Raw genomic sequence first — 18,912 nt, 5'->3', positions numbered from 1 at the left:
TCTGCGAGGGCAGCCAGTGCACTTAACTGAGTCATCGCTCCAATCCCTCTTCTGGATACTTCAGATAAAAAGATCCCAAAAACTGAGGGGAGTCTTGTGCAAGATCCTAGTAACACTTTAACTTATTGTTTTTTACTTTTGCCTTTTCAGTCTGTGCTCAGGCCTTAGAACGCGATTCCCAGCCTGAGTGTGTTAAGTGCTGGGATCGTAAGTGTGTGCCTGTATCTAAAGCCGTTTGTTTGTTTGTTTGTTTGTTTTGTTTTTTTGTTTGTTTTTTTCGGAGGTGTGATATAGCTTCCTTGTTTGTGCCTAGACTTTCAATCATTATCTCTCTAGGGATGGAATTAGGGAATCTACAGCATTTGGAACAAATTCTGTCAATCGAGTTTTTATTGGGCAAATTTCAGAAAGGAGGTCAAGAGTTGAGCAGCTTCTATTATCACCTCAGGAGAGACGAGGAAGCTGTGAGAAAACACGAACATGAAAGTTCAAAGTCGTTGCCGCCCTTACACTTTTAGCCAACAGGCATTTACCGGCTATCAGCTATGTGCTCCGCCCTGGAGACTAAAGATTCAGGTTGTCGGTTCTCAAAGCTGGTGTTCAACCTCGGTGTTTCTTTACAAGAACAAAATAAGACGGGTGGCGCTATCACCCAGATAATTCATCCGGGCGTGGGGGTGCCCACCCTTAATCCCAGCATTGAGACAGACGGATCCCTCTAGAGGCAGAACACCAGCCTGATCTACATGGCGAGTTCCAGGCCAGCCAAAGATATGTAGTGAGTGAGACCCTGTCTCAGAAGAAAGAAGAGGAAAAGTAAGGGAGAGAGAGAGAAAGAGAGGGGAGAGGGAGAGAGAAGAAACAGGATTCCTGCAAGAGACATGAGGACTGGAACTCTCCGGACCTCATCCAATCCTAACTCCAGTTATTTTTACTTCTCACAGGCTGGGAGATCTTCCCTATGACTCGAACCCAGCCCTAAGCAAACGCCTGCCGCCCCGGAAACTACAACGCCCATAAGCCTTCGAGGGCGCTGGTGCATTGTGGGATGCTGCGCACTTTCCTCCTAAAAACAGCCCCTCAGGCTGAACTGTAGAAATTGTGTCCTTCCCCGCGAGACAAAATCCTCCTCTTCCGCCTTGTACCCGGATATCAGTGGTCATGGCCATAAAAACTGGCGGCTAGAGGCTCCCAAACTCGCTCTCCCGACCCTCGTTTCCGCCGGAAGTGATCTGTAGTCGCAAGTGCCCGTCCTTCCCTGCACGCGCGGGTTCCCGGTGCCTAATTTTCGGTCCCGGTCGCCGTGTAGTCCCACAATGGCGGCCGCCACCCTATTACGAGCGACGCCCCGCTTCAGTGGTGAGGGGGCGGGTTGGGTGCAGGCAGCCTGGAGACATAAGGGGCATCGCGTTAGCTGGGTTCGGATCCACTTCCTTGACTACCCCAAGCTCCTTTCCCCGCAGGTCTCTGTGCCAGCCCGACCCCATTGCTGCAAGGTCGGCTGCGGCCGCTGAAGGACCGGGCATCGCCCTTCTTGTGTCGCGGTCTTGCCGTGGAGGCCAAGAAGACCTACGTGCGCGATAAGCCCCATGTGAATGTGGGTACCATCGGCCATGTGGATCACGGCAAGACCACCCTGACCGCAGCTATTACGAAAAGTGAGTTTGGGTTGGGTTTGGTTGGGGGCGTCCCGCAATACCCTGTCAGCTGGAAGGACCAGAGCCGTGGAGTACAGTGTCTGTAGTCTGTTGTTTAGCCTGGCGCCAAAACCCTTCAGATTGGAAGATGCAGGAGACAGGTTGCCCTGTGCAAGAGCAGCTCTGTGAGACACAATCTGAAAGTATGAATGGCATTCTGTGTAGAGTGGTTTGAAAGGAGACGCTGTCAGTGGAGAAGTTAAGCGTCTGTGACAAAGACAGACCCCTTGGACAATACATTTTGTCGTACCCTACCTCCCCGTGCCAAGTTATCTTCTAGAAGAATTGGAGATTAGAGAGCTTTATCCGTCCAGATTGTTCATGTATGAGGGATTCAGGGGTGTGCCCGGAACCTCGTCTGCAGCGCTGAACCCGAGTTGAGAGGTGTGTTCTCTTCCTCCGGTAGTTCTAGCCGAGGGAGGTGGAGCTAAGTTCAAGAAGTACGAGGAGATAGACAATGCCCCTGAGGAGCGAGCTCGGGGTATCACCATCAATGCAGCTCATGTGGAGTATAGCACTGCTGCCCGCCACTATGCCCACACAGACTGCCCCGGTCATGCAGATTATGTTAAGGTGAGGGTTGCTGGGGACAATCAGATCCTGCTTCACAGGTCAGTGGAGGTTTGAGGGGAGGAGGTTATAAGATAGTGGCGGTGTTTGGATACAAGAACAAGGATTTGTGGCTGTGGGTGGTGAGGACATGGCAGAGAGATGGGGATCTTCACAGCTACCTAGTTAGATGATGCATAGTTGAAGAGGTCCTTGAACTAAGTTGACTTTCTTCCTCTTCCACCTAGAATATGATCACAGGCACTGCCCCTCTGGATGGCTGCATCCTGGTGGTGGCAGCTAATGATGGCCCCATGCCCCAGACCCGAGAGCACTTACTACTAGCTAAACAGGTACGGTGGTCTGGAAGGAGGGGAATGGAAGTTAAGTGAGAGGTTGGGTAATCGAGGATACCATCTCCACCTCGTTCTCACTTGCAGATTGGAGTAGAGCATGTTGTAGTATATGTGAATAAGGCGGATGCGGTCCAGGACTCAGAGATGGTGGAGCTGGTCGAGCTGGAGATTCGGGAGCTTCTCACCGAGTTTGGCTATAAAGGAGAGGAGGCCCCAGTCATCATAGGTTCTGCGCTCTGTGCCCTGGAGGTAAAAGCAGGGGCTGCTGCTGTTAGAGGATGGAGTAGAGCTTCCTTCCCTCTGTGCCCAGAGACTAGCATTCTGGGGGAGGAGCAGAAATTTCAGGATCCTATCGTCTTTCTCCAACAGCAACGTGATCCTGAGCTAGGAGTGAAATCAGTGCAGAAGCTGCTGGATGCGGTGGACACTTACATCCCAGTGCCTACCCGGGACCTGGAGAAGCCCTTTCTGCTTCCTGTAGAGTCAGTTTATTCTATTCCTGGTGAGGCCTGTGCTCACTTAGACCCCTCCCTATTGGGACCATGTAACCTGAGATCTCTGGTGAGCTGTCCTGTTGTTCCTTTGCAGGCCGAGGTACGGTGGTAACAGGTACGCTAGAACGTGGCATTTTAAAGAAGGGAGATGAGTGTGAGCTGCTGGGACATAACAAGAACATTCGCACTGTGGTGACAGGTATAAGAAGGAAAACTTCAGACGCTGGGGCAGTCTCCGAATGACCCTTTCCCATGTAGGTCTTGTACCTGCCTTCTGCCTCAGACCACCTTCCCACCTGTTTTTCTAGGCATTGAGATGTTCCACAAGAGCCTGGAGAGGGCTGAGGCAGGGGATAACCTGGGTGCTTTGGTCAGAGGCCTAAAGCGGGAGGATTTGAGGCGTGGCTTGGTCATGGTCAAGCCAGGCTCCATCCAACCCCACCAGAAGGTGGAGGCCCAGGTGAGGGCTCCAGGTGATAGTTTGGTAGGGTTGGGCCAAGTCCCTTGATTAGAAGCAGGACTTCCAGCCAGGGCATTCTACCCTTGCTCCTCTCCTCTAGGTTTACGTCCTCAGCAAGGAGGAGGGTGGCCGCCACAAACCATTCGTATCTCATTTCATGCCTGTCATGTTCTCCCTGACTTGGGACATGGCCTGTCGTGTCATCTTGCCTCCAGGGAAGGTATGATGGGGCTAGTGGGTATAAAAGTAAAACCTGGCAGTGGTGGTGCATGCCTTTAATCCTAGCACTTGAAGATAAAACAAAGATTAAACAAATAGCTGGGTGGTGGTTGTGTACGCCTTGTCTCAAAAACAACCCAAAAGCCGAGTTCTACCTAAAGATATAGCATGACACACAGGTTAGCCCTTTCTTCGGTCTTCAGATTAAGTTGAAAATTTCGGAACACCAGAGAAATATGCCATAGAAAAAGGTTGTGTTTAGTTTTGGTTCTTCCTGTTTTATTTTGTGAAACATGGAGGGCTCAGAAAACTGTTGACTGAAACTGCGTAATACCAGGTTCCTAACATGGTCCTTTACATGTTTCCAGATAGACTTTCACCTGTTATATTTTCCCATATGACTATCAGCAGTTATACAACGAAGCTACTCTGCTGACTGCCTTTTCCTTCTCTATTAGGAACTTGCCATGCCTGGAGAGGACTTGAAGCTCAACCTAATCTTGCGGCAGCCCATGATCTTAGAGAAAGGCCAACGTTTCACTTTGAGGGATGGCAACAAGACCATTGGCACTGGCATTGTTACTGACATACCAGCCATGACCGAAGAGGACAAGAACATCAAGTGGAGCTGAGTCTGGACTTGTGCTCAGGCTGTTGAGCTTAGAGCTGCCTTTGACAGCGTTCCCTCCTGTGGACACACACTGCATCCAAGCAGAATATAGCTATGAACATTTCTCCTGTTCACAAGGAGTGACCTTCCAGGAGAGGTAGGCAAATAAACTGTTCTGTCAATATCAACCTGTGTCTTGTACCTTCTGTGTAAGTAGATATGGAGCACTAGATTTGGAGTACCCCAGAGCTGTTTTGGTTTATCTAGGGTAGAGTTCATTCTGGCATACAAGCCAGAGAAGCTCAGACTCTAAACTGTCATCAGTGCTGTAACAGCTTGAGAAAAAGAAGCTAGTTAAGTGAGCTTTGTGTGAGTTCCAGCAAAATACAACTATGTTATTCCCCTAGTCTGATTATTGGGGCTGGAGAGATGGTTCAGTGGTTAAGAGCATTGCCTGGTCTTCCAAAGGTCCTGAGTTCAATTCCCGGCAACCACATGGTGGCTCACAACCATCTGTAATGGGGTCTGGTGCCCTCTTCTGGCCTGTAGAATTGTATACATATTTTTTTTTTTAAAAAAAAAGTCTGATTATCACTTAGTTGTATTGGCTCAATTTGGCAAAAGAACAAGTACCATAGCTAGGTATGATAGCCAACACAGTCTGAAGCCCTGTCTCAGAAGCCCAGAAACACTTAAGATAAATTAGGGTATGTGCTTAGCTGTCAGTACCATCCATGGCAGTTCCCAATGACAGACTTCTCTCCTGAGTATTAAAGGTCAGTAGCTAGCAGCACCCTCCAGTTCTGTGGATTGCTTTCCAGCTTCTCCTTGTGCATTCCGGTACCATCTGTCCTGAGGGTGCTCTTGCTAGGGATATCAACCTTCCCTATTTACCACATTCCTTTCGCTCAGCCAATATGTAGTCAATACCCAGATTCTGGGGACTTTTCCTGCCTTCCCCACAGCAAACATCTGCCAGTAAATAGCCAAGTTTAGGTTTCTAAATTTGGGATTAGAGTTTTGTCTGGTCTAGGACAGAAACCCTGACTCAACAAAGAACACCTTTGGTGGGGCTAGAGGTAGCTCAGTGGTTAAGAGCACTTGTTGCTTTTACAGAGAACCTGGGTTCTAGGTGAAGGTGATTAAAACCTGATTTGTTTACTACAGGCAGGTTAAGTTAGTTTAAAATTTTATTTTTTTTATTTGTTTTTTTTAATTTTTTATGTAATAAAAAGTAAAAGTCCTTGAGGCATCTGTCTGTCGGTCTCTCACACAGGACACTCAAGTTAATGGGGAAGAACAGGGGGCCCAAGTCTGAGGTTATAAATAATAGAAAATAAAAGATCTTCCGTCTCCAGCGGGGGAACAGATGAGAGGATGGGAGGACAAGACTGGGTGGGACCCGGCAGGGGCAGAGCAGGAACCTCCCCCACCCCCGCTGGACCCCAGCCCTGCCCACTTCAAGGACCCCTCCCATTCAAGGTGCTTGGCAGGAATTCCCCAGCTCCCCAAGGGAAAGGGGTTGGGGGCGGGGCTAGGACTGGTCCGAGCTGCTGGGGGAAGAGACATAGATCACTCTTCCCTCCACTCATGGAGGTCTCAGGTCGCGGCCAGGACAATCTTCAGTTCCCCGGGGGGTGGAAGGGGAGCTGCTGGGAGGGATGAGATTGAACTGGTTGGAGGGGAAAGAGAGAGAGCAGGAGCATTAGAACCCGAGCAGCTGTCCCTCTGTCAATGCGTCCAGGGGGTGTGGGGGGTGTGGGGAGGAGCGGCCTCCTCCAGGAGTCTCAGGGGGCTGTCAGAAGCACAGGTCAAACGCTGTTTCCCAGTAGGCCAGAAAGCCCTTACTCAGTTGCCCAGCTCAGCCCCCCACGCCCCAGTCTGGCCCTGTCTGCTGCGCTGACCTTACCTCGGCTAAGTCAGGAGACAGTCGGGGTCACTGAGAGCTGGGGAGGCAGTGGGGAGGGGGGCTGCTGGATCACAACTGAGCGAGGACGGAGGGAAGCAAAGGACAGAGCCAGGAGCAAGCCCCTGGCGGCGGCGACTGTGGCTTCTGCCCACCCTACATACTTCACAGACAGGTGTGGGTCGGCGGGCGCCCTCTGAGACAGCCCTGCCTCCAAGACCCCTCAATCCCCACCCAGAACCCGTGCATCCTGCCCCACCTGCAGCCCCTCAGCTCTTCCATGCCAAATTCCCCCAGCTAACGAGAACTCACGAATCCTGTCATCGGCTCCTCCTGGAAATCCAGGCGCCTGGCCAGGCTGCTCACCTTGGGGGTGTCCGATGTAGGGGTAGGGTGAGGGTGTGGAAGCTGAGAGTGCAGGCACCCCACTCGGGGGCACCGCGCCTTGGGGGGGCCCCCCATGGCCCTGGGGGGGGTGCAGCAGCATCACCTGGGGCGGGTGAGGTGCCCCGGGGTGTGGGGGCGGGGCTGCTGTGACTCCAGTTTGGACATGGGCCTGTAGAGAGAGAAATAGCTTTAGTACCCGGTATGACAAGACATTTGGAGATCCCTTATCAAAAGAGCGTTGCAAAGTGGTACAAGCACTGAAATGGGACAGTGTATCCCCTGACATCCTACCTGGGTAACATGGGCCATGTTGGTGAAGCCGTGGGGCAGCTGCTGGTGGGGATGGATGGCATACACAGCAGCTGGCTGGGGAAAGCTGCTCTGAGGGGACTGGGCAGAAGGTCCCGGCGGTAGAGAAGGAGGTGTGCCTGTTAGGGCCCCTGGATGGTACAGGTTCTGCTGTGGCTGTCCACTGCCCAGGTGTGGGGCCTGCCCCGCCTGGTGCTGCCAGAGTAGAAGTGAAATATGAGTATCACCAATTCTGATATGCAGAAAAACCACCTGCTCGTTTGTTTCTCTGCTGAAGAATGACCCAACTCTATCAAGTTAGCCCTCTTCCAGTCACCCATTCAGACTTCCCAACCTCTCCAGGCACCTGAACAGGACTGGGGGCCGCATGCTGGGATTGTGGCTGGCTCCCAGTAGGTGTGGTAGCCGGCTGTGGCTGATGGCCATGGAGCTGCGTGGCATGGTGTGGATAGGACTGGTGAACAGTGGCTGCAAAAGGAAGGAAGAAGACCCAGTGCTGAGCACATCAAATGGATAAAGGCCCACAGCCCAGTGAAAGAGTGGGCACCAAAACTCACCATAGAGGGCTTGGGGGGTAGGCTGCTCTGCAGAGGGGTACTGAGGAGTGGAGGATGACACAATGGCCTGGGGGTGGCTTCCAGATGTCAACATTCGTGGGTTACTTTGAAGCATAGGGGCAAACACCGGCTGGAGGAAAAAAAGCAAAGTAGTAAGCAGATCAGCCTGGAGAGGAATCTCCTGTCAGCGTCCATGTGCAAAGAACTGCCTGAACCCTCAATAGTCATCTTAAAGATCCCAACAACCTTAACTCAAGAGAGAAAAAAATGAAAGCAAGGTTCAATGCTTTGTTATCGTCTGGACATTGCCACCCCACAGCTGGTCATAACACTGCTCCCCTCACTCAGATTGGATCTCAGAGGCGGACTCTGTACCTGTGAAGGGTAGTGTGCCATGGGCTGCATCATGGCAGGCTGGCCTGGGAACTGCTGTGGGTTGTAGGGGATGTAGGAGGAATAAGGTGTGGCAGCCACTAGGGGTGGGCCAGCAGCAGCAGCAGCAGCCTGCATCATCGGAGGGGCTGAGGCTGGCTGGTGTTGGTCTGAGCGCTGGGGGGGAAGTGAGCCTATGGGTGGAGGGTAAACAATGTAAAACTCAAGCTTCAATGTCTAGACACTAGAAGCCCCAACTATCCTTCCCAACAAGCCTGCTCACCTTTTGCACCCCGGTACTTGCCCTGCTGCCCAGGCACCGAATTGGAAACAGGATATGGATACATCTGAGGTGCCTAAGGATAGATAAGAACTGGGGCTCAACAGGTTGTTCATCAACATTGAGCTGGACTTTCAGCATTTTTCTTGGCTCACCTAGTCTCCTACCTGCACAGCTGGTCCCATGTGGATCTGAGGTATATATGAGATGTACTGGGGACTGTAGAGCCCACTCTGGCCTGCTGTCAGCACCGGTATGGAAGGTGTTGAGTGAGTACGGGGCCCTGGTGAAGTTGGAGTACTGGTAGATTTGTTCTGTAAGAAAGGACTTTTTTATTTCTGTAAATTTCATTCCAGCCTTTTAAAATTAATAGTTAACCCAATGGAATGCAGTGTACCACCTCATACTTTTCTTTATAGCAAACCACAAAATGGACATTCTTAAATTCAGAGAGCAAATAGGCAGAGAACCCTAAATGGTTGCCTGAAATCCAGACGCCCTATGAGTTATCAGTTAAAGCCAAGTCAGTTGATTTGATGAAGCTCATAGTCCTAACCATGACAACGATACTTGTCATGGCAAATAGTAAGAACCAAAGCAACCTGTCAGAATCAATCAGGAGGCCTCATCACTCTACCCTGGAGATGTGACTGTTTTTCCAAAAGCAGTATAACCTCTACTATCTAGACTGCAGCAGTACTTCCTCACAGTAGAGGACAGTCTACTATCCTGACAGTGAAGTGCTTCTCCTACACTGTTCTATTGTGCCCCACTCAAGGATACCCAAGTCTATATGCAACAGTCCCAGCTCACCACAGATAGCAGAGGCTTTGTTGGATTGAACTCCTTGGCATTGGGGTTCAAAGTAGACTTCTTTACTTGTCTGTAAGAGAACGTAAATCTAGCTCTTGAGTCATGTCCTTCACCAGCACATAAGTACCAAAGATGTTCCCCATCTACCACCACCAACTTACTCAGTAACAGGGCCCTCCTCTTTGTCATCTCCCTTGATGAGGCCCAATGGGGGACTGCCAGTTTGGCTGGGGCAAGAAGGTGGGAGCTGCTCTGGCCCCTCAGTACCCCCTACTGCTGCCAGGGATGGTTTGTCTTCCTTATCCAATATGGATTCCGTCTTGGAAGAGACTGGGGATCCCATGGGATCTGAAGTCAATAGGCCATCCACCTCCTTCTCCTTTCCTTTGGCCTCTTCTTTTAAGATCCGGGAAGGAAATGGATCCAGGCCGGTCTCAGGGGAGCTACTAGGTTGCAGCTGGGAGGAGAAATAATCACTTTATCATACTGTCCACTCCAGACCCCAGGCTTTACCCCCCCCCCACATTCACTCTTGCTGGATCTCATCTTTTCCCATCCACTCAGTCTTTGCACAGCCCATATCCTGCTTCTATCCTAGCTCCTTTGCAAGCCTTACTCACCTTAAACTGGGCCCCAAACTTCCTCAGTTCTTCCAATTGAAATCGTTTCTGTTCATTCTGAAGCCCAGGGACTATGAGAAAACAGTGAAATAAGGAGAAAATATATTTTTTTCCCTGAAAGATTACATAGGGCTAGTTAACAGTCAGGACGAGAAGTCAAAGAATGAGCTCTTGAGAATTAAATGATAAATAAAACCCAAGGGCAGATGGGCACTGCTTTTGAATCCCAACAAACTTCCAAAAGGAAACACTCCCCCCAAAGTAAATGGGACCACACAAAGTAAAATCACCCTCACCTTTCCCAGCTATCCGGGCCAGTTCTTGGGCCTCCAAAGTCCTACCGGGCTCCTTTGTTGGGAGTTCTTTAACTGAGAAAAGACAGACACCCTAAGATCCTGCGATCCAGTTACACTCTACAGCTTTCAAGCATCTACCTGGTTCTTACCATCTGTGGGGGCCAGGGAGATTTTGGGAGATGCTGGGGAAATAGAGCCTGCTCCAGGATCCACAACTGATGATGTCACAGGGATGGAGGCAGAGGACACTACTGCTGAACCAATGGGAGGCTCAGGACAGGAAGTTGAGACTGGGGCGGGGGCAGCAGACTTGGGAGACCGTGGAGGGTACATCCGGCCCACTGGAAGAAAAGGGAGAGCTACACAATGGTTACTGCTGACCAGGAAGCAATCATATAAGGGGAAAACCCAAAGAAAATCTATAAGCTTTTTACACCCAGGGTCATAATTTCCCATGCAAGACCAGAGGTAGGTAAGTAATATAAGCAGGAAAATGCTAGCATCAGGTAGCACAAAAGACTGGAGATGCTGCAGTTTCTCCTGCTCTAAATGTTGCTAACAAAACCGAAGTCTCAACAAAACACGTGACAACTAGCTACAGCCCATGGACCAACACATTAAAACGGAGGGAAACCAAGTTCTCCCCCAAAACTATTAAATTTAAGACTCCCTGACATCAGGCATCAACAAACTGCCTCCCAGCATTTTAACAACTCATTTATCCCCAACCCCCATGTATAAACTTCTGCATGCATGGCCTGCAGCCATCCCCAATGAAGTTCTCTACCTGCAGGTGCTGGAGGAACAGAAGCTTCTCCAGAAGGCCTATTGTTGGGTGAAGATAAAGTCTTGGCACCTCTCAAAGGGCGCTGTGCCTTGGGGGACATGCGGGAAGGGCCTATTTTGTTTTGTGATGCGAAGAAAAAAAATCACTGTTTATTACATGAACACAGACACATCACCTTGCCCACTACTTAAAATCCTATTAATCACCCTTCCTACCTTCTTCCCACTCCTTCTGCCACATCATAACCTACCTCCATTGATACCACGTGCCTCAGACCCAGGGCCAGGGCTGCTATTGTCAAGATGGTGAGGGCCACGAGGTGGCAAAGAGCTAAGGCCAGGTCGCCCTCCTCGAGCGCCACTGCAACGAACTCCTCCCCGGGGACCTTCCCGAACTCGTTGAGGCAAAGGGATATACTTCCCTTCCCTGCGGAAAGGCTCAAGTAAGGGAAGGAGGCCCCCCAAAACAACCACTTTAACGACACAGAGCCTACGTCAATCCTTGCACCTGAAACATTTTCGCTATCACACTTCCTCTGTCAGAGTCCAATGTAGCTATGAATTTACGACCTTATTTCTCAAACCAGACCAAGCCCAAGTGGCCAAGAGCATCATAATTTTATTGTTCTTCACCTATCAGAAAGTTCAAGGAGATCCTTTTATAAGATGCTGAGTATATGAAATTTCATTTTTGTGACAGAAGAAACAGCACACACAAATAAATTAATGAAGAGACACTTCATACAAAAAAAAGTTTCCTTTTTCGAAATACAGTTTCTCTGTATAGCCCTGCTGTGTTGGAACTAGCTCTGCAAACCAGGCTGGCCTTGAACTCAGAGATCCGCCTGTCTCTACCTCCCAAGTGCTGGGATTAATGGCATGGACCTACTGACCTCCTGGCCCCAAAAAACTTTTAAACCTCTACAAGCCTCTTGCTGCAAATTACCAAATTTCTAGGACTTCAGTCTAAACCTCAAAACTGGGAGCCACTAGGCATTAACCACACTCAGTAAGGTGGTGAAGGTTAACAACAATTTACAAAGTTCTTCCTAGCTCCCCCAGGAGTTACCTGGACACCAAGCTGGGGCTCTCCCGCCCAGACCCCTGCCGCTGAACCGCACTGTGCTTCTCCTCCTCCGTTCGCCCATCATCATTTTCCATGGCAATCCGTAGGCGGTACTGGGGACTTGATTCAATCTCTCGAGCTAACTGGGCTGCACGCAGCTCCCGCTGCCGAAACTCTTCTGAGTTGTCCTTTTCCAAGGGAACCCTGAAAATACACCCAAAAAGATCATGGTCCCAGTGCAAGAAAACAACATTTAAGGACAAAACTGCTTTAACTCCAAGACCAGTCAAGTCCATGGTGTTCAATCTATTATTCTGGTTTTTTCCTTTTGTAAGGTTACAGGTTGAACCCAGCACCTTGTTCATGTCTGACAAGTGCTCCACCGGTGAATTTAACCTGCAATTCAGTCAGTATATATTCAATAGACATCTACCAAGTGCTAGGCAAAGCACCATGATACATTCTCAATCTGATACTTTGGGGACTCAGATTAGGTTAGGCTGGTTGGCCAGCAAGCAAATCCTATCCCCGAACCCCATTTTTTTCCCCCAGAAATAGGATTACAAGGTTAACCACACCTGCCCTTTTATAGGGCTGCTGAGGACACAACTTGGGTCCTCACACTTGTTACAGCACGTACTTTACAGCTGTGTTACATTCCCAGATCAGCAGTTACTTCTACCCACTAGAAAAGCAGCTCAGCAGGCAAACCATGAGGGAGGACTACTTATAAACCGAAACACACACACCATACAAAACTGTTCCATTCTGAGGTCTGCCTTACTAGAACAGCAAGTCCTGCACTGCAACCACCCAAAACACTTACGTGTAAGAAGATAGACTGCTATCATAGGTGGTCTTTACACCATAGTTCTCTTCGTTAAATTTGAACATCTCATTGGGATCCCATCCATTAGACTAAGGAGAGAACAGAAATGTTTAAAACCCACGAAGAAAAACTGCCATGCCATTCCTTTCCAACTAGTTAAAAACTCCTGTTCAAATTGAACAAGCCAACATATGTTCATTAAGATTTTTTTTCAATTTTATTTTTTGAGACAGTTACATTTTCTTTAATGCCTTATGTTCTACTTGTGTAAACGGAGTCAGATTGCCTGGAACTAGAGTTACAGCTGTTTGTGAGCCACCATGGGGGTGCTGGAAATTTAAATTTAGCGTCAGTCCTCTGGAAGAGTATTCAAAGCATTTTACCTAATAAACCATCTCTCCAGCCCAACAAAATTTGGTTTTGAGAAAGGGTCTCACGTGGCCCAACTGCAAGGAGACTAAGGACTGCTTCAAGCCCTTGGTTCTCTTGCTTCTACACTCTAAACTCTGGAATCAAAAATGCTATCATGGTTCTCTAAGTTTTCTTTCTTTTTTAAAATAAACAAACAAAAATTAATTTACAATGTGGGTCTGTTCTGGTGGCGTAGCAGGCATATGGAAGTCTAAGGACAATTTGCAGGAATCTGCTCCATTCTACCACTTGGCTTGATGGCAAGCACCTTTATCTGCTGAGCAACCTTACCAGCCTCATTTACGAAACTTTAATTGAAGTAGCTGGTTTTATGAAGAAATATGGATCTATACAGCAGTTATATTATGTCATCTTACTTCCTTTCTTTTCTTCTTTAAAGACAATCTTTTTGTTATATAGTTCAAGTTGGCCTGGAACTCACAGTTCTCCTTTCTCAATTTCCCAAGGCTGGATTATGGGCATGAATTACCATGCCTAGATTATACTACCACCTCTGCCCCCAAGATAGGGTTTCTCTGTAGCTTTGGAACCTGTCCTGGAACGTGCTCTATAGACCAGACTGGCCTTGAATTCACAGAGAACTGCCTGCCTCTGTCTCTTGAGTGCTGGGATTAAAGGTGTGCGCCACCACCACCGCACTATACTTTTTGCAACAAAGAAAATGCCATGAAGAAATGCTACCAATTATTAATGCAGAGGACGGGAAAACTGACCCTTTTTTTGCCACCTTCCTTTTCAAGAACCAACAGTTGCCACCTTCCAAGAACAGGCTTTAAAAAAAAAAAAAAGACCCCTATACCAAGCATACACCAAGCAAAAAGAATGACCTTCTAACTACACCAACCCACATACACCACATTCAGCCTGTCCTGTTCTTGGGGAGACCGTACCATATCAGATTCCAGATCGTAGTCATCGCTGTTGCTGTCGCCACCCTCCCAACGTTGTAGCACCTTCTCTTTGTGTTCACCATTAACCTTAGAGTTCATGGCAATGGCCGAGTCAGTGAACTTGTCTGTGTGGCAGAGAAGAGCAAGAGTCAAGTCATACACCACCCTCCTCACCCTCATTCCCTGACTCCGTGTAGTTTTAGTTAACAAAAGAAATTTTTAAGAAACATCAGATTTAGATTTTATGTTTCTATGTGGCAACAGGTAGAAATATTAAAACACAGATCTATCTCAACGGGGTGGTAAATACCAGTAATCCAGCATTTGGGAGGCAGAGACAATTTGATGTCTAAGGGTTGAAAAGGGCTACATAGAAAGACCCTACTACCCCCCAACCAAAAAAAACAAAAAAAACAAACACCCAAACCACAGAACTAATATTAATTCAAAAGCAAAAATTGGAAACTAAACAAAAGAAATAGGAGTAACCACACTACACCACCAGTCATAATTCACTAGATTAGACATCTACATGTATTTTCAAGAAGAATCATTCAATAACCTCTATCAGAAAAGATGCTAGAAGACATAATCATCATGTCTACCTGTGAACTCACTTCTACCCAGGGAGACAACAGCCTAGCACATTACCTTTTGTAGCATAATTGAAGTCAACATTTCGGAAGTGGACAAGCAGAACATCACTTGGTTTAAATACCATGGTATCCACAATGTCTTCCCGCCGAGGCCCACCTGCTGGTTCAGATGCTTTCCGGTGTACTGCGTCTACTGCCAGTTCAAACTACAAAAGCCCCATTCCCAAAATTCCGGGATCAGTATCAAAGAGGGGAAAAAAACAACTATTTCTTATCCTTTCTAATCTTTCAACACCAAATTCTCATGCTGCCCTGCCCTTCTCAACACCAGCAGAGACCTTACCAAAAGCCTCAAAACTGTCTGGTGTCACCCAGCACACACCCTCAAGTTCATTCTCCTTCTTAGTTTCAGAAATAAGCTAATTTGCCAGGTGGAAGCGGTGCATGCCTTTAACCCCAGCACTCAGGAGGCAGAGTCAGGCGGATCTCTATGAGTTCAAGGCCAGCCTGGTCTACAAGAGCTAGTTCCAGGACAGGCTCCAAAGCTACAGAGAAACCCTGTCTTGAAAACCAAAAAAGAAAAAAGCTAATTTGAGTACACTGACCTTTGAGCTCAGAGTTTTGAAAATGCCCTCATAAGTGGTGCCATTTTTCACCTTTACGTCACAAGTAGAACCCTAAGAGGGTGGAAGATTAAAGTCACTGGAGGAAACTGAAACAGAACACTCCTCAAACACCCAATTTAAAGCTCTCACTTACCACCACAGCAGTCAGAAAATGCAGCATCCTGGAGTTATTATAAACACCTTCAAACACCTGTCACACAAGGGAAAAATAAGAGACAGCAGGTACTTTCTTCCCCAACTGTACCATACATTTGAATTCTGCGTGTCTCTACAGGAGGAAAAAAAGGCACTCACAGGCGACTGTGGGGGTCCCTTTCCGGTGCTCTGTCCCCTGTAAGAGAGAGAGAGAGAAAAAAAACTAGTTTTACAGCGAACTTTAGAACAACGTAACATGTCAATCTGCTGATTTAGGCTACCAAGCAAATAACTAGAAGCTCTCACATCAAACAGTAATATAGGCATCAACTGTCAAAACATTTTCTACAAATGCCATTAAAAAAAAAGCCAACAAAAATTCAATAAACAATGGCTGTCAAACGCTCTGAACAGCCAATGCAATACAACCTTCTGACTCCAAGAGGCCACCACTTCATGCTTCCAATAAACCACTACTACAATATTAAGCAAACCAACAGCCCAATTCAGCAGCGAAGGTGAAAAGCTGAGGTATCCCAGATGCAGCACTACTTAGCTCAGACACATACCTCCCAAAAGAAAAAAGCATTTTCAGCAGCCTTAGGCTACAAATCCCAGGAGGGTTATACTCTCTACACCCCACCTTTCAACCTCAGTACTCATTCAGCCTGTTACCCACTCTGGAGGGATCCCCAATCGCCAGGTAACAGTGGTAACAGTGCTCCTCGACGGCTGATGTAACCGGCGGTTGAGGAGGGCGAGGAGGGGGCCGTTGGCGGGGCTGGGGGACCGCGCAGCCGCAAAAGCCATCCACCGGGATGCCTCGCCCGGTCTGCGCCTGCGCACTAAAGCCCACAGCCCTCTACCACCCCCTCCCGAACAGAAGCCACTGCGCCTGCGTCCAGCGCCAATCTCTATCGCATTGACACACCGAAAAAACCGAGGGCACCCACTCCTCACCGACACCGGACACCCCTAAACCCTCATGCAACCCCTCCCTCCCCCGCCTCTGCTTTACGTGTTACCGGGGTAAGCCAATGCCCGGGTCATAAGACAGCATCCGCGCGCACGTACGAGAAGGGCGCGCGCGCGCGCAGGAGCTTCCCAGCCTGCAGTCTTCCCAGTCGCTGCTGCTTCCGCGCCCCCGCCCACCCCGTTCCCTTCTTACTGGCTACACCGGGAAGAGGAGGGAGCAATCCGCTCCCAAGTCCCTCCCTCCCCATTGGTCAAACTGTGGGCCGCGCGCCCCCCCTCCATTGGCTACGGCCGGGGACCCCTTCATGCAGCTTACTCCCCATTGGCTGAAGCCGGGGACCGCGAGATCCTTCGTGGTAATGGAGCTGGGGACCCCATCACCTCCTCAACCCCCCCAACACCCTTTTCCGACCGAGCTGGCGGGACGCGCCCCGCCTCCCCTCAGGGCCCAGACCCCAGGCGGTGACTAGGCCCTGAGAGCCGAGCACCGCCCCTAGGCTTCTGGAGACTGCCCGGGGAGGTTTTCCTCCGACCTGTTGGCGCCAGGGGCTACCCCCACCTTCGTGGGGTTCTGGGCCCCAAGTGGCCCTCAACGGCGCCGTGCTCGGGCGCGCCTCGGCCCAAACCGAGCCGCCGCCGCCGCCTCTGAGCGCTCCCCCGCCAGGAAGTCCCGTCCTCACCTGACGCTGCCAATAGCCACTGCCCCTGGCTGCGGTGGCGGCGGCGCCGCCAAGATGCTTTCGGCTCCGCGGCGAAGCCCGCTCCCGGCAGCGACTGCAGGCCCCAGGCAGGGGGAGACGGCCGCGGGAGGCCCCGGGGGAGCCGTGGTGGCGGGCAGCGGCCCCGGGAGGCCGCCGTTAGGAGGACTGGTCCCGCCGGGAGGCCGACGGGCCACGGCCTGTTGCGTGGGGGGCGGCTGCTGGGGCTGGGAGGTCTGTTGTGGCGGCTGAGGCTTCAACATGATGGCAGCGTCCGGAAGAGAAATTAGAGGGAAGGGAAAGAGGGACAGGGGCTGGGCCCCCGCTGAAGAGCGCGGGAAGCGAGAGAGATCGCGAAGCAGGGGGCCCGCCGTTGGCGGGCGGGGGGGAGCCCCGCGGTGTCAGGGGTGGATCGAGAAGACCGCGGCGCGAGGAAGCGCCGCGAGGCGGAAGGGGAGGGGGGGATCTCGCGGGCCGGTGGAAAGCGAGAGGGCGCGAGCCGGCCTGGAGCGCGTGCGCGTGCGCGCCGCTGGGGGAGGAGAGAGGAGGAGCGCGGGCGGAAGCGCCGGCGGGGGAGGGGTGCAGAGGGGAACGGCGCCGGCCGGTTAGTTCCGGAAAGGAGCGGAGGCTTGGGTGTGTGGCTCTGGCCTGTCCAGCCCTTGCAGCGGAAAAGCAGCTGCGCAAGCTCTCAGAGCATCGCTAGGACTCTGGGTCCCGAGCCACCTTAAAGGCTGGCGGCCGCTGTTGCTTCACAACGGGCGTGGGAGGGGCCAGAGCTGTGAAGGGGAAGCGCCGGCCGGCCCGCCCCTCCCACGCCGCCAGCGGAACGTCAGAAAGTCTCCGCGGTGGTGTGAGGTGTCACGTCGTAGCGTGAGGTTCTTCCGCCACTTGGGGCCCGGTGGGCGGAGCCTCAAGTGCCAAAAAATCCCTAGGACAGGAAAAAAAATCTAGTACAGGTGACTTTGGGCAGGTGGGATTTATTTTTTTTAAAGTACGGATGCGCATTAAAATGATTCGTGTGAGCGTATTTGCGTCCTAACAAACGTGCCCGATTCTAAATTAAATGTTAGTAATTGTTCTTTCTGGGATAGGGAACCCCTGAAGAGTAGCAGTACAGACTTCCTAAGAGTGTATTAACAAAAGCCAGCCCAGGCTACATAGCCAGACACTGTCAGAAAACTGTGGCACACTGCTTGTCTATGAAAGAAGCCTTCATTCAAAATTAGGGCAGCTGTGCTGGCTCGCAGTTTTAATCCCAGCGCTAGGAAGAAGGTACGAGGATCAGAAGTTTGAAGCCAGCCTGGATTATATGGTAAATTCCAGGTCACCTAGGAGACCCTCTTTCAAAAGGAAGAAAAGTTGGACATCATTCCATGCGTTGGACACAAGGCGGACTGAACCACTCAAAGCTCAAGCTAGTGGAAGATTTACATAATTTGACCACAGCTAAATGAGCACTTGTTAAAAATAAAAATCCACCTAGACAGTAGTTGCACGTGACTTTAATCCCAGCACTTGAGGCAGAAGCAGAAGGATTTCTGTGAGCTTGAGGCCAGCCTGGTTTACATAGTGAGTTCCAGGACAGCCAGGGCTACACAGACCTTGTCTCAACTTTAAAAATAAAATAAAATAGGGCTGAAGAAATGGCTCAGTGGTTAAGTGCTCATTGCTCTTCCCGAGGCCCTGAGTTCTGTTCTACACTGGGCAGCTCACAGCTAAGTGCCTGCAACTCCAGCTGCAGGTATCCCACAGCATCTTCTGGACTGTTGGCGCATGGATGCATATGTTGCATATTTAGTCAGGCACATACACACACATACACATAATTTTTTTAAAATTATGAACTTAAGCATAAGCCAAAACATTGTTTGGTACGTCTAAAGTTAGGGGAAAGAGAATAATCCAGTTGACTGTGTTAACACTTCCGTCTTGGGAGCTGGAGAGATGACTTGGT

The 18,912-nt window shown here is 50.1% G+C and overlaps 2 protein-coding genes across 24 annotated transcripts; one reads left to right on the top strand and one right to left on the bottom strand.

Moving 5' to 3' along the window:
• The first annotated feature begins 1,170 nt into the window (after window positions 1-1,170).
• On the top strand, window positions 1,171-4,573 carry Tufm (Tu translation elongation factor, mitochondrial). Its single transcript, XM_048460567.3, has 10 exons — window positions 1,171-1,359; window positions 1,464-1,658; window positions 2,104-2,270; window positions 2,495-2,599; window positions 2,687-2,851; window positions 2,972-3,104; window positions 3,191-3,295; window positions 3,405-3,556; window positions 3,657-3,776; window positions 4,234-4,573. The coding sequence occupies exons 1-10, from the start codon at window positions 1,317-1,319 to the stop codon at window positions 4,405-4,407; spliced, it is 1,359 nt and encodes a 452-aa protein (XP_048316524.1). The 5' UTR covers window positions 1,171-1,316; the 3' UTR covers window positions 4,408-4,573.
• Window positions 4,574-5,557: 984 nt separating this feature from the next.
• Atxn2l (ataxin 2 like) lies at window positions 5,558-17,452 on the bottom strand. 23 transcript variants are annotated; one of them, XM_085693069.2, is made up of 24 exons: window positions 16,941-17,452; window positions 15,445-15,481; window positions 15,284-15,340; window positions 15,130-15,201; window positions 14,580-14,730; window positions 13,929-14,053; window positions 12,604-12,695; window positions 11,781-11,981; window positions 10,963-11,138; window positions 10,713-10,823; window positions 10,075-10,284; window positions 9,926-9,997; window positions 9,630-9,700; window positions 9,171-9,466; window positions 9,010-9,079; window positions 8,364-8,510; window positions 8,200-8,272; window positions 7,920-8,110; window positions 7,545-7,674; window positions 7,334-7,455; window positions 6,970-7,182; window positions 6,604-6,847; window positions 6,295-6,454; window positions 5,558-6,034 (listed from the first exon to the last, which is right to left on the bottom strand). In XM_085693069.2, exons 1-23 carry the CDS (start codon window positions 17,219-17,221, stop codon window positions 6,300-6,302), a joined length of 3,297 nt encoding a protein of 1,098 aa, XP_085549195.1. In that variant the 5' UTR covers window positions 17,222-17,452; the 3' UTR covers window positions 5,558-6,034; window positions 6,295-6,299. The 23 variants fall into 23 exon arrangements, with proteins under 23 accessions (XP_085549195.1, XP_085549194.1, XP_085549203.1 ...); XM_085693068.2 differs by having other exon boundaries at window positions 5,558-6,057; window positions 16,941-17,451; XM_085693077.2 differs by having other exon boundaries at window positions 5,558-6,057; window positions 6,295-6,331; window positions 16,941-17,450.
• Between the last annotated feature and the right edge of the window lie 1,460 nt (window positions 17,453-18,912).

Source organism: Myodes glareolus, chromosome 7, assembly GCF_982192425.1.
Source record: "Myodes glareolus chromosome 7, mMyoGla1.1, whole genome shotgun sequence".
Lineage (NCBI taxonomy): Eukaryota > Metazoa > Chordata > Mammalia > Rodentia > Cricetidae > Myodes > Myodes glareolus.
This window is presented reverse-complemented; position numbering and strand designations above follow the sequence as displayed.